Source organism: Falco cherrug, chromosome 5 (genome assembly GCF_023634085.1).
Source record: "Falco cherrug isolate bFalChe1 chromosome 5, bFalChe1.pri, whole genome shotgun sequence".
Taxonomy (NCBI): Eukaryota; Metazoa; Chordata; class Aves; order Falconiformes; family Falconidae; genus Falco; species Falco cherrug.
In genome coordinates, this window is record NC_073701.1 from 54,474,440 (window position 1) to 54,490,033 (window position 15,594).

Sequence of the window (15,594 nt, forward strand, 5' to 3'; positions counted from 1 at the left end):
CAACACAAGGACCTCCTGCCTTTGAAAAGAACAAGGGAAAGAAATTATGACATCCAATCCCTGCAAGAAACCCTGAAAGTCATTTTTCAGAGGCACCTACAAGCATGCTAACTGTTCCTATGCACACATGTGTAGAGCTTTACGTTGTTCCCAGCTACTTGACTCATTCATATTTACATTTCTATCACTTATTTAGTGATTCCTGTGGAGAAGGCTTCTGGGCAAAACGAGGCTGCTGATACACTCTAAAGCCACTATCCTGGGGGTCTGTTTTAACTAAATGAATTGTATTACTTTTACTAAAGAATCACGAATGGGCAAGTAGAAGCTGTTTCTCAAAGCAAAATAATATTCATAGATTTCCATGGAAGGGTTTACTTCTCATCTACAGTAGCACCTGAGCTAGTCAGCATCTTCCTTACTGCCACTAAAAATCATAAAAGTCTGAATTTTTAGAACTGACTTCACATTTCATCCCACGTCTTCAACTAACAACTTAGTAAGCAGCAGTTAAAGGGATTTTCTACTCCTGGCAGTCTCCCTCTGCCCTATATATTGCATCCAATGGTGACAAGGACTTGACGATCACCAACACTAACTAAATTACTTAGCTGTTTCTGCATCACTACTCACTCTACAGTTTTAAATTAAATATAATACTGCGATTGCAGGTTGTCCACAAAGGAAATAGCTTGAAGAAGACACATTGCCCAGTCACAGCATGCTTCTAGTTCTCAGTGTCTCTTTGGCAGGCTGCAGCTCCACACCCATGGGACTCTCCCATGAATTCCCAGTTCTAGTTTAGGTCCTCAAGTGAACTGCTTGTCTGATGCAATCTAAGTATAAAATTATTATTAGCAGTTGGCTTATTATTAGCAGTTAGCTTTATCAACAGTACTTCATTTTAGGGCTAATTATACTTTTTTTTTTGTACTCCCATCTGCTCACTAATGGGATAGCATTGGCTATCTGCATGTGATTTGTTTGTCTGTTTGTTTAATCAAGGAAGTAACTTCTGCTACTGAACCAGTGGTGACTTTATAAGTTTACCTATATGCTTCTAGTACTGTCTAATTCTGGTTCCGGTAGCACTAAACCAAAAGCAATGAACTAAACAAATATGCTCTGTAATTCATTGTGTGTCGTTTCCTGCTGGATTACATGTGAACCCAGGGATCTTTCAGGGAGGACTTCAGTTGGCAGCTAGGAAGCTATTACAAGCTAGTTTATAGTGAGTTTATAGTGACACTGCTAGCACACAAAAACTGCCCACCATCAGTTCCAGCACCCTCAGGTTGGAGATTTGCTGCCATCATGGTATTCATTTTGCCTGTGATGATTTCAGTGTATTCTTAATTTGAACACAGCTAAGTCCAGGGTTGCAATAATGATGCACCACCATGTTTGTGTATCACGGCTGAACAACATGCCACCAATTACTCAGGCTGTGCCAGAGAAATGAACAAAGAAGTGCAATCATGTCTCTGTGGCCAGCTCTGAGCTTCAGGACTGGTATCTGTGGAATCAGTCTTTTTTCCCTGCTGTCCAGAATATCATGTTCATCTCCAGGACAAGTTACTATGGCAACTAAACCTGGGCGTAGTGGATGAAGGCATTGCTGTGCAAGTCAGTGTTTATTTTGCCAGTAATATAGCTAGGATATGGCTGGCCACGTAAGGTGGAAGAAGCACGGATTTTTTCCCCCCCTGCTTTTCACTGTCTTACCATTGAGGAAGTCAGAATGACTTTTAGCACTTAAAGCATCACATCTACTTTGATCTCAGCTTTTCTGCTTAATTCAGTGGCAACTGCAGGATATTGGAGCAAGCTGGACCAAGAAGTAAAAGCTGATTGCAAGTTGCATTCTCTGCTCACTCTGTATCAGTGAATTTTTACCCAAGCCCTGCTTCATTTACCCATGCAGAAGTGACAAGGGAAGCCCCTGCTAAAAGCTCCAAGAGCAGGGCTCAAGCTGCATTGCATAGCTGCTGCTGAGATTGAACAGCCTGGGCTTCCTGGCAAGCTCATGGAATTCAAAGGATGAAAAAGCTTTCCAACACAGGACGGACCACAGCAGACTTGAAACACTCACCAAGAAAGCCTGAGGTGCTCCCCCTGGCTGTTCTCCCATAGCACAGATGGGAGCTAGAGGGCCAAGACACCCCGTCTGCTTGGCATGCCTTGGCCCTGGCCCTTTTACACTGAAATGAAGAACCTGCAGGTGTCTCTGTGGTCACGGTTGGGAGCTTAATGCACTGCACTGGGAGATTTGTATTCTGGTATATTGGCTTATACCATGAGCTGCCTCTATTAGAGGTCATAGGCTCTTTATGCATCAATAAAATACTGGTAAAAGTGATTACAATCACACCTCACCACCCCTTGCCCATCTCGCCTCAGACACTATGGCTCTAAGATTCAACATACAACATACATGCAACATGCATGTTCAACATCACGCAACATACAGGCAAATTAAAAATTATTACAGTAGGAATTTTTCCTTGATCAGTGCTTATACTTACCAACAAAAATAGGCAGCAGGGGAAATTTTACTTGCAGTGGCAGTAACCAGCTTTTTTTTTTTTTTTTTTTTTGTCTGTTTGTCTGGCTTGATCAGCATGGGTTTTGTTGGTTTTGCTTTTTTCTTTTTTTAAAGGCTGAAAACCTATCAGAATTAAAGTTAATAGAATTCATGACTCCTGGAAACTAATACCAATGAACTCTGGCTTTCCAGTTTACTGATAGTACTTGGATAGCCAAAATTCCTCTCCTTTCTCATAATCTGGAATGTAAGGACATCGTGGGTAAGACTGTATGAGTGTGGTTAGGACCAAAGACTTAAACTGAATGTACCACTCACCGAAAATGTTTACAACTGCTTCAACACCTGCTAGATTGCCATAGACATTGCTAAAGCACACACCCTCCCAGGAAAAACAGGAGTTCAGAGAAGAGGCAAGACATTTTTTTTGTCTTCAAAAGCCTATGAACATTTACTACCAAATTAATAATTTCTGCCAAGTCAGTGTTGGATACAGTGTGCCAGTTCCATGGAACTTGTCATCCATTGCATCACTGGAGAACGTTCCTCCTCATCACTGCACTTTGAGTGCCATGACTTATTTCTGATCTAACACCTTTTCTCCACACTTCACTTGAAGTGTTTCCTGAAATGCCTCCAAAATCTTTACCAAACACAAAATCCTGCAATATCTGAGGTTGCTGCTATTTCTATGCATCTTGTGCTCTTGCTTCTGCCTGGAAGGAAGCCAGACAGGAGAAGGGGAGCTGAAGTGCTTTCTGGAGGCCTGCGAGTCAGGCTTCTAAGGAAAAGAAGCAGGGGAAAGAGAAAGATGGGATTTGGTCGTATCTCCTGAGTGTGACTAAGATGTCATGATCTTTCCCAACATTTTTGGCTAGACAGGATCAGACTTCTCTACCTACCAAACTGCAGTCAGTGAAGGAGAATGTGTGTGGGAGAGACTTGCTTCATCTTGAATTCAGTCTCTCCTTACTACACAGGCTTCTGAGCAGACCAGGCTTAAGTTATCTGTTGCCCTGAAATGATCAGACATTTACTATTTTCAAGTGATTTCATCAAAGAATAATAATCTAAAAGGGGATGTGCACGTAGATTGGCCAAAACACAATCCTTTAGCGTTGCTCTTGCCTCTTGGGAAGCATCGTTTTAGTATCTGGAGAAACAAGAACTTCAGAGGATGAAGACAAGTTACCATGGTCCCAGGGTGAAAAAGGCACTGCACATGGTTCAGAGATCTGCGGCAATTTTTGTCGTATCTTTAGGAGGACACAGGAAAAAAGAGTGCTTCTCCAAATACTGCTGACTGGAGAAGCTTAGTAACTGAGTTAATCTTTCCTCTAGAGACCTCTAAGTCTTTATGAAGCATTGTTGTTTATGCAGACACAGATGTAAGGAGAGAGAGGACTTAAGCAGACTATTCAAGGAAAACAGGGAAAATATACACCATTTAGATCAGAAGATGGGTAGTTAAGAAAACCAGAAAATTAGAATGTCTTTAAAATACTGTAAATCAAAGTCTAAAGCAAAATAGCTGTACAATAGTAATGCACTAGAACACTTTTTGGTTTCCATCCTTACACAGTGTTAGCGCTTCTGGCAAAGAATCACCCTGCTGGACTGGCTTGAGGAAGAGGCCAGATACAATGAACCACAAAAATGGGTCAGAATCATAAATTCTGACTTCTCAGAAATTCTATTTAAGCTACAGTGCCAGTCAGCAGATACGTGGCTGTTTCCATGCCTCTCTCATTTACTCCATAGAAGCAGATTAATCTCCCAAATTTGACTTCCCACAATGAGAACTATGCAGGAGGGAAGCAGCTGACAAGCACCATGACAAAGAGGAGAAAGTAAAAACGTAGTGAGATTCAAGACAAGCAGCAAATCCAGAAACAACTGAAATGATAAACAAAGTAGAACTCAATTTTCAATTCACTATTTTATTACACTGGGAGAAGTCAGTGTTACAAACACTCTCCCACATCTGGGCACCTGAAGCACCACTGAAGCTGCTTAACCTGCACCCACATGGAAGAACCACCAAAAAAAAATAAAATCCACATTCACTAAGTAAGCTCCCACCATTTAACAATACCAAATGCCTTAGCATTAATTCTACTCTTGCAAAAAGGAGGGAAAAAACCTATTCTGGACATGAGGACTTATGTTCAAGCAGAGGGTGAATATGCCCTGAAAACAAAAGCACAGGGGAGTAAAAGCAAGGAGCAAAGAGATGATAAAAAAAGCTGATGAAGCAAAGCAAAAAATCCAGTGACCCTTCAAGTCTGTGAAGCCTCTGAAACATCAGGCTCTTTGCTTTGATCCCATGTTCTGCCATTAAATCAAAAAAGCCCAAGAACCCATCTGCAGATTTAGTGAGTGTTTCAGGGCCTGTGGAAAAGTCAAATCAACTTGTGGTGTTCTGCTTGTCATATAATGATAAAAGCACAGCTACCCTACATGGCTCCAAGCACAGCACAAAATGGCAGTGCCTGCAGTCTTTGAGCAGCTCCTTAGCCAGACAACATGAAAACCAGAAGAACACTCGTGGCAAAGATAGTAAATATGATCATATTGTATTACAGTCACTGTAGAGATATTGGGCAAATGTTATGTTGCATGACACTATACAATAATTGGGCAGTAATCAGTAAAAACATAAAGTCCCTGTTTTACTACTGCTTCATCACTAGGTATAAAACAACATCCTAATAAAGAGCATAAAACTAAGAAGAACTGAGATTAACAAGGCGTGTTATGGCAACTTAGAAGTAAAAGTCACTTTAGCAATATAAAATTGAACAATACTATTTAAAAGAATGAGCAGAGAAGATTTACTGTTCCTCATTAAAAAAACCAGCTATTCCAAAAGCCTGGCCTAGTTACCACAGTGTATAGGTCAAACTGGTAAGCAAAGCACAGCACCTCAATGCTCACCAGAAAAGCACTCTATGTTGGATAGCAGACTATAGCGCTATCAGTCCCTAATTAGGTAACCTTGCATGGGGGGTGGGGGGTCCATGAGTGGGTGGAGAGAGCATGCTATGAGAAAAAGCTTTGGCCAATATTCAGACATGAATTTTGACTGTAGAAGTAGGTATATTTATGGCAGAGTCCAAGAATGATCAGACAAGCCATCAGAGAACGAAAGCAGCTCCCTCCAAGTTGTTTTTATCAGGCTCTGAATACATCACCTCATTTTTAGCAGGGTTCTGGTATCATGTGCAGTTAACATATAATTATTAGAGAACTGTGATTGCATCGTTAGCAGCAGTTTAATTATATCATTGACATTAGTGATGCCATAACATCAAGCTCAATAATAGTTCATAACAAAACCTACAATTAGGACAATTTTTCCTCCCTTTTACACCAACCAAAGTGTTCAGCCTGGAGAAGCCTAATAGTCCATACAGAGGCGAGCTAGGGCTGAACCTGAAAGGATTGCTGGCTGGTAATTTAGTAATATGGTAATTAAAGTCTTTTCATGATGTAATTACACATCAACTACAAAAGGACAGCTGCTATACAACACTGCCAGGGTACGTGGCATGAAATGATTAGATTTGAGAAGCTTTGGTGGTTAAACTGAATACCACAGACATAAGTCTGAGGTATAGCTGGCACCGCATAGCACATTATTATTCAAGTCTCACACTTGGCACTTCCTTAGTCTCATTGTGACAGTAACAGTTTGTTACACATACCTTGGTCCTGTGACAGCAGAAGCTGTTCAAAACCCACCTTTAAAAGCTTCTGCTGTTTTGAAGTTGCCTGGAATTAAAAGACCTAACCTTCTGAGCAGAGGCAGTACAAATGAGGTTTGCGTGAACCCAGAATGTTTATTTCCCACCCCTGCAGCTCAAAATCTTCTGTCTGTGGGAAATGTAACTTGATTTATTTGTAGGCTTTTTGCAGGGGTGTGGGGGGTGGTGGTGCAGAGAAGGGAGAAGGAGAGTGAAGACAGAGAAGAGGCACAAACAAGTAGGTGAACTCAAAGAAATTAAAGGTCAGCTGAAGAACTAAGGGTTTTAGCATCTACTTCCAACAGCAACAAGCAAAGTCCCCTGTTTGGGTGAAAAGACAAACCCACCCTTCTTCTCAAGAGCCTACAAACTTATTTTTTTTAAGTAGTTTCCTTATTGTATTTCTCACTGCCCTCATTTGTATCTGTACAAACTGTGAAGTTGACCACACAAGGCATGAGACAGCAAAAAGAAACATACTTTTCCAATTAACACAAACAAAATTTCTTGGCTACATGACCGGGCTCTTAAAACACAGGAATGCATTGTGCACCCTGGCAGTAGGCAGACAACCTCAGAGCTGCTGTTCTAGTCCTAAAATGTCCTTTTAGTGATGAGGAGCAACTTAGGTGTTTTGCAATAACTGTTTTTCCCCCTGAAACATGGAAAGTGGGGATTTGGTAGGAGAAAGGCCCAAATCATCAACTGATGGATCTATGCTTTAAAGCTTTTATTTTCTTGAGCTAGGAAAATCTAGAAGTGGGCTATTTGAAAGTGAAGTATCTTGGCAATTCAGGGAATTCTCAGCACAAGGAAGGTTTCTGTGAGGTCCATTTGGAAAGTACACCCCCAAATTATTTTGGATCTGGAGGGACTCTTACCTACAAGATGCGAGTAATGAGTAGAAAAACTCGAGGCCTGGTTCAGACAAGACCCAGTCTTGCTGATGGCTTCCCTTCTAGTTCCTGCTCTTCCTCTTGTTCTAAAGAGATGCTTTGGATGGGCTTAATAAACATTCAAAGCCTCTTGAAGACTTAGTGTCTGTAATTACAGTGGACACTGGCACCAACTCAAGATCACCGTCAATTTCTTCCCATTGGGTATCAGAAACTGCAACAGACCCGAGGCTGCTTTTGGGAAACAGAGGAGGAATCCTGGGAGAACTGGAAGCAGCCAGCCCCAGTCATTTAAGAACAAAGATCTCAACTACGTAGAAGTAGGTCCTGCAAGGCCAGTTTTAAACAGCATACTTCTAAGAGACAATAAAGCAATTTAGCCAGCTCGATGGAAGAAACTCAACTGTATTTCAAGTGCAATAGCACAAGAAAATACGATTATTTCTAATTTAATGGCAAGAGAGGTAGAATATAGTGCAGTGGTTCTTATGATTGGAGAGGTGGTCTGCTCAAACATGTACGCAGCTACCCTCTACGAGGATTCACTTGACATTTGATGCAAAAATAAGGTTCAAATATGTCACCTGTCAAGAGGAATTGGGTGAGCAATTTGCAATACATACAGCAAGTTCAGCATCTTAAGAAGAATCATGAACATGAAAAGAATAGGAACTTTATGCACGAAGGATTTCTCTTGACTTCTTACACAGTTTAAAGCAGCAAGGGGCAATAAAAATTTTAGGTTTAAACTACAAACCTATTTGCTTGAGTGCTGTGTCTGTAAACACATGGCCGTACACACTAGAAACACAAACTGTGTGTGCACAAACCATAAACAAAAATATGTAATTGTAGCAGTCTTCACCCAAGGACAATGTGGTTTGGTACCTCTGCAGACTTTAATTACTCGGCTGTGAACTAACAGAACACAACAGTAGCCTGTCTCATGTGGGGAACTATTCTCCCTGGCCTGCTTATGCAGATCTCTGCTGTGAACGTCTGAAGTCTTGCAAGAATAGCCTCATCATCTCTGGTGGTATGGGCAAAGAGCGAGAAAGTGGAACAGAATGCAAGTGAGAGATTTCCAATAAGCTCCAAGCTTTAGTTAAATCAGAAGGATAAAGCAAAACATTCTCATCACAATTTTTCAGGCATCCAACTTCAAAATACAACGACGCAACAACTCCTGAATAACAGCATTCAGTTTCAAGAAAGGGACAAGTACGTTAGCCACAATGAGACAAAATAAAAATCCTAACCCGCAGTAATCTATTTCCCTCCTCCCCCATTGCAAAAGTAGCAGCTATTTGCTTACAGATGACTATCTTCAACGATATTAAAACCTGAGAGCCAGGTGGCTTATCAACAGTAGAGGGTAGCATCAGGAGCCACGGGACTTCCTACTGAACCAGTCCAGCCCCACCAGCTGTTCCAGATGCAGTCACCTTGTCAGAGTTCAACACACAATTCTACTACACACCCAACAGCTCTTCTGTTTCAATGCCTTTTTTTGTGTCTTCCCACTTCCCTGCCACCATCAAGTCATTCAGAAACTGCTACAGGGCCAGAAGCGTCATCAGCCTCCCTGACTGCAGCCACCACTCAACAAGATACTGGGAACCTATCACTGCCATTTGCATTAATTTCTGCGAGAGCCATTAAGTGTCCAGCCAAGAAACAGAATCCTCTTGTGATACTGCCTGCAACTAAGGAACTTGGTAACACCAGACCTGGAGGAGTTTGGGGTGAAGGAATAAAGCGGGAAGACACCACACTTACTCACCTGCTGTCACCAGCATTTGCCACGTAAAGCTTCCCCAATAAATACACCACCACAAGGGCTGTGCAGCCACCAGAAATATTATACACGGTCCTCTCTCGTTCTATTTGCAAATCCTATGGGAAAAAGAGAACCAGATTTATAAAGATGGCATTGCAATTAATGTTTTAGAAAATGAAGGTTCCCTCCCCTCCCCGCCCCAATAACATCTTTCTTAAACTGCATGTCCCGTTGGCTTTCTTTGTTGTTGCAGCTATGGCCACATGTTCAGGAAGAAGAACAGAAAGTCAAGAAGTACCTATTACTTATGATACAAAGATGTTCGGGACAAATCAGGACAGGAGACTGTAAAACATCAGGCACCAAGGAACAAATTGCAACTCTGAGCGATGCAAGGGAATTTGCTACAGAAAAAGATAAATGTAGCTTAACAACAGGTACCTGGTGGTATAATTGGAGAGTGCTTTATATAGACAGTAAATAATTAATGAGACCTAGCTATGACATGAATTACTACCTGCTCTTCAAAAGGGACACTAAGATCACTGAGCATATACCTTTACAAACAGCAGCAGGGCATGCTCACGCCACAAGGCTTTCCCCTCAGAAACACAGGGAATGGGTGGATGCTAAACTTAAGGGCGTGGGTGGGTATAAGGTCAGTAGAACATTATTTACTGAAAAATACCAGGCATTCACTGACTGTCCAGGATGAACCACTGTATTTAACCCTGTGTCTCACCTCAGTATTTTTATGAGGTCCTGAAAATGCTTAATTATTATGCGTGTGCACAGGCCCAAATTTACGGAGGCACATGCCTGCTCAAATAGTTCTTCCTGTGTTTAGCTTTCCACTGACTCTGAGCGTAAGAAATATTATATATAAAAAAGTCCTCCTGCTTAACAGAAGTGGAGAACAATCACACCCATCATCAATCAATCAATCAATCAAGTCCAGGAAGGAAAAAATATATAAACATGTACATTTATGTATGTGTATATATAGTGTCCCAGGAAAGCTTGGAGAATTTAAAAGGACAAGTAAATGAGCTACTTTTCAGTACTCTATACATTTTAAACAAAAATTGAAGTATATGTCAATTAATTCATTCTGCCCTCTTAGTTTACTTCGGGGTAATAACACAACATGCTACAAATTACCCTCCTCTCCTGTGTCCAGAATCAAATCCAATTTCAAACTGGTCTTTCCTTGTAATACTGGATTCAAACAGGGAACATCGTTGAACATTGCTATTGCAAGTACAGGCAGATCTTTTCCAGCTAAACCCTGCTTACTTGTATGTGTTTTTTTGTTATGAATATATTTGTTTGCCTCTGTGTGTGTGCATACACAGACAAAGCTATACTTCAGCCATTTTCATATTTGCACTGAGCAACAAACAGTACAAATTGTCCACGCCTTGGGATACAGGATTTAGAGCTTTATTTTAGAGCTAAATTTATCTGAGGAAAAGCACCACAAGAAATGCAAACCATGACAGCTGCAATTTGATTGAAAATCTGCAGAGTTGGAGGCAGCCAGGGACCACACTGTTTCTTAGAGATTTTAGGAGGGGGATGTGACTGGGAGCAGCAGCTGGGATGCTCAGCCACTGTCCCAAGCAGGCTGGGCAGAGGTGTCTGTCACAAATGCCGTGACTCCTTGCTGGCTGGTGTACACAGGGCCTGATATAATTTGTACCATAAATACAGTACAGAGGTGGGAAGTGTGGCGGGGACAGCAAGAAACAGCTGCCCGACAAGGCCATCCCCTGCTGCTGGCGGGAACTGCACCCTGCTGCTGCCAGACTCGGGCTCTCCTGCTGGCTCCCATGCTCTCAGAGTTGTGGCTTTCCTTTTTAATTTTTTTTTTTTTTCTTCTTTTGAGGCGGGGAGCAGGGCGGTCAGGAATTGAGAACCAGGAGGAAAACACCACCTAGCCAAAAATCAAACTGGTGGAACCTCTGGTCACAGACGTGGGCCTGTTATAAATGCCTCTATCGTAACCTTGCCATAGAGAAGCTGATCTTCCTCCCCACGGTTTCTATATATTTTTAAATAAAGCTGAAAAGAACAGTTCAAAGGAAGCAGACGTTTGTAACTATCAAAATAATTTAAACATACAAATACTACAGTGGATTTTCCAGGCACTGCCAGGAATTTTAAAGAAACCTTCACCTCTGCAGTTCAGAGTACCCTCTGAAACCTTCAGACAATATACAATTCCTCACCTGGTTTCAGTTTGTCATATGTACACTTTTGCAAGTGCTGGAATGCCTAAACTAAAATTTATTTCTTTCAATGTGCAGAATTCAGAAGCATCTATTATAGGCATCTATTATAGGAGAGAAGACAGATAATCCTTAGGGCCTCATTTTCAGAGTTTTCCTTTACTTAAACTAAATCTGTGTACTGGATTTTTTCAAATCATTGCTGTTCACGGGCTATTCTCTCTAGTCATTGTTCAGAATGTGAATTTACTGCCATGACTTGGCAGAGTACATTCAGTGCCATGTATAATTTGATAACACATTGTTTGACATTTCCTTTTTTTTTTGGGGGGGGGGGGGAGGGGCAGGGCAGGGCAGGGGAAAGAAGGGAAGGCTTTCTGACAGCTCAACAAGATTTGGGGGTGGGGGGATAGGATGGGGATATGACACAACAATAAAATAAAGCCCACCTGTGCTACTAACTCATTATGATGTAGAGACAGCAGCTTTCTATGAAATATTTTATAACAGTGCTGCTGGGAAGGTGAGAGTAATACAGCATGAACAGGGCCAGAAACCCCAAAATACCTCTGAAATTTAAGAGTGTAAAGGGGCTCATTCCAGACAAATTGGAATACATACAAAACCTTCCTTGTTTTCCACTTGAAGAAAGATTTCAGGGCAAGCTCTCACCACCACCCCATTTTTTTTTTCTTGTCTCCTTTTCTGTAGCATGCAGCTCATCCTCACATAGAATCTGCATGCAGGGGAAGAGCTGAGCAGCACTGGGCAGAATCAAACAACACACTTTTTGGCCCAAAGGGCAGCCTCAGCCACTCACTCAGACCCTGACAGGGGAAAAGGAAAAAAAAAGAAAAGAGGCATTTCTATATTCTCTATTCAAAAGGCTATCGCTTCATGCCAAAGCAGCAGGTAATTTAGTCTGTGCTCTGCGCCCTTTTCGGGACACACGCCGTGGCCTGGCAGGTAGGACGGGGTGCCCACCAGGGCTGCCTCACGCCCGGTCCCCCTGCTCCCCCCCGGGTGCGGGGGCGGCGGCCGGAGGCAGCCAAGCCTGCAGCGCACCGCGGGGTCCGTTCCCAGGGCAGGCGGTGGGGAGCAGGGGTTGCTCCCCCCACCGGTTACCGAAGCGGTCCGAGGAACGCGGCCCGGCCCCGCCGAGCTCAGACCCGGGCTTCCCAGCGCCGAAGCACCGAGCTCGGCACGCTCATTAACGGCCGCCTGCGGGAGAGCAGGAACCCGCCCCACGGAGCCGTCGCCACCCGCTCGGCGGCGGCTCGCTCGCGCCCCCTGGCGGCGGCCCCGCGGCGGGGCCCGGGCACCGGGCGGGTCAGCAGCCCGCGGCGGCCCCGGCTGGTCCGCCCGCCCCCCCGCGCCTCGGCCCAGGCCACCGCGGCGCCAGCGGCCGGCTCGTCTGAGCAGCGAGGCCGGCGCTGCAGCACGGCCGCACCGGCAGCCAGCCGCAGCTGCACCCGACGGTACGTTTCAGAAATTTAGGGCCTTGAGAAGAGAACGAGGTGCATTCAAAGCGCAGCGTTAGCGCTACCGCACCGCACCAACAACCGACACAACTATTTTTCATCAGTATCTGTCCTCAGAGTAGGGGCCCTCTCCTCCAGGATCTCAATCTTGCTACAACAGAAAGCAGCTCTACTCCCTACACGCACAGCATCGGGTATCTGCTTTAAAAAAAAAAAAAAATAATTCACAAGGCATAACCACAACTTAACTCCTTAATCTGCTTTACCTCTGTTAAGAAGGCATCACAAATGTGGAACATTGTTCCAGCCCTCCTCATGCCTACGTCTATTTAATCAGAGATAGCATTTCAGGAGAACTGTACAACAGATGTTGCGTTGCACTCAAGATTGTTCAAATTAAAATGGCACCAGTCTTGCAAAAGCACCTGTCTAGATTTCATCTGAGTCAAAAATAAAAATTTCAATAAAGTGATGCAACGTATGCAAACTTATACCTCCCAATAAATCATACAGACTAGTTCCGTGCCATTTTTTCCCATCCAAAATTAAGCAGGGTTCAGAGTGGCACAGGTGCTCTCTCCCCTTAGTCTTTCTTTAAAACACTGCATCACACACATGCATACAAGGTTAAATACAGGGAAGAGATTATAGTTTGATGCTTCCATCCAGTATAGAACAACATTTGGAAACATCCCTCCTGGCACCCTAGAACTGAATCTATAAATGTACATTCTAAAACTCATAAGATTAAAATTAGAGGACTTGACTTCCGATACCTTCAGAACTTGAGCTTACGTATTGCCTTTTACTGGAATAATTGTATCACTGACAATTACTGACACTGAGTATTTTTTATTTTTTAAACAGGACACTAATTTATCTCAGAAGACAACACAGAAACTTGCTGATGCCAGTTCCAACACAGTCAGAGAACACTACCTAGAAGTACTTCAGAAAGGGGACAGCTTAATTGTTATATTTCTAAGTTAGGCAACTACTTGGTCTGTGTCAGCTTTCCAGTGTTTTACTTCATGTAGCTCTCAGACAAGCACTGCCCAAAGGAAACCACACCCAATAAAGGAAATATAATTTTTGAAAGCCTTTTGAAAAGGATGAATTGTATTTTATTTGAGACTTGAGGCACAAACAGGGAAAGCTCAACTAAAATTCAAAAGGCAGTGGGAGAAAAAAAGTAATGGTATGCTAAATGCTCCCACAAAAAGGGGACAAACCCATCATTAAATAAACCTGCCAGGTCGCACTGTTAAAAACAAAACAAAACAAAAACAAACAAACCACAAGCATCTCTATCTACCCAACATTTTCACCAGGTTCAAACACCCTTAGCAGCAACAGGGATTACAGGAAACATCACCAAGAAGTCTGGTCTGCCTACGTGTCCAGGAAACTTGAGCTTTCATGAACCGCCAGGTAAAATGATGGCACAAACTCTTGTACATTAAGCACAACTCAACTGCATTGACCTAACTCAACAACATCCATGATGTTCCAGTACAGAATAGGGCTGAATTAACTATGTGCTGTGGAAGAGGCCCAAAAATCTTCACCCAAAGACTGCTAGGAGTATAAACTAGCAGGAAGTTAGACAGGGGTAGGAGGAAGATCAGTCATTGCAAGCATAGATGAAACTCAGGAGTGTCGATCTTACAAACTGCTCCCTTACAGGGACAAAAGAAAATATTCTTTTGCCTAAACGAATCATAAGCACAAGACTCCCCCAAAAGCTCAGATATAATTATCTATTGCTTTTTTTAATCTGACTATAAGACTTCCTTTTAATGTAAAACTTAATGCTCAAATTACATTGCATTGTGGTAGACAGTCATTTATATAGAAAAGACCAGATAATGAACTTCAGCCCTCTGATAAAAAGCAGAAGTGGGAATTAAGGTACCTGATCTGTAGCACGAACAAAGACACAGGGAGGAAAATAAAATATTCTCTGGACTTTAGTTTAGAAAAAGGGAGGACAGATTACTATGACCTGTACATGGAATACCCAGACACCGTAACTAGCAAGTTATCCAGGGTTTTTGCATTTGTCATACCGTAATCCATAAAATCCTTCCCAAGCAGTCAGACATAAGCTGAGACTGTCTTCGGTGTGAACACCTACCAAACAGAGGTGTGAACTCAAAATAAAGCAGGGCAATTAACAGCCCTGCTCACTCAGACATGTTCAGGAAGGCAGCAATGGGTAATGCATGTGCTGCTCTCGTAAGAAAGGCAGAGCACCTGCAATGGCCCTTCTTTACCTCTCACCTTTGCTTTCCAGTCCCATGAAACTCCCATTTCTCATCCCTCCTGCACTTGCAGGCAGTTTCAACAGGAGAGAGAAAGAGTCATGTCACTCTTCTGGCCTGAAAGTCGCCCCAACTAACCATGAAATTGGTGTTCCTCTCTTAAGCACGCTCTGAACCCACTAGAATGTAGGGGATGGGCAGTGTCATCTCTTCCCTTCTTTCTCAACAAATGGAGAAAGCTAGTCCTCCCTTTCTGAGAAAGGCATGCTAAACTGACAGAAGATTTTCATACATCCTCCTCTTTCTTTTCAGCTAGAGGAAACAGAGCCGACCAGCTGCAGTGAAAAAACCTGCTCGCCTGCCCCACATAACAATGCTATTATCCCACACAGGATGCCAAGGCTGTGCATCCTGCTCTTGGACCTACCCACCTAGAAGTCCAAACCCAGTTAGCAGGTTTGTTTGCTTGCACTTCCTTGGGGAGAAAGGACAATCCAGCAAGATAATTGTTATTCAGAATTCAAAGCGAAGCACTGCTTTGTTATAATGACAACTCTGGTCTCCAATTAGCCGCAGGTACTAAACAAGATTCACCTACATCACGAAAAACAATGATCGAATACTTTCAGACAACAAATAAAACCTCTGAGA

General features: G+C 42.9%; 1 protein-coding gene across 3 annotated transcripts in view; it reads right to left on the minus strand.

Moving 5' to 3' along the window:
* Positions 1 to 15,594, minus strand: part of PPM1H (protein phosphatase, Mg2+/Mn2+ dependent 1H) — a 144,505-nt gene that overhangs the window by 51,881 nt on the left and 77,030 nt on the right. For all 3 annotated transcript variants that reach the window (XM_055711691.1, XM_055711688.1, XM_055711690.1), the window contains exon 4: positions 8,971 to 9,083. In XM_055711691.1, the coding sequence (XP_055567666.1) occupies positions 8,971 to 9,083 (113 nt within the window). The remainder of the gene's footprint in view (positions 1 to 8,970; positions 9,084 to 15,594) is intronic.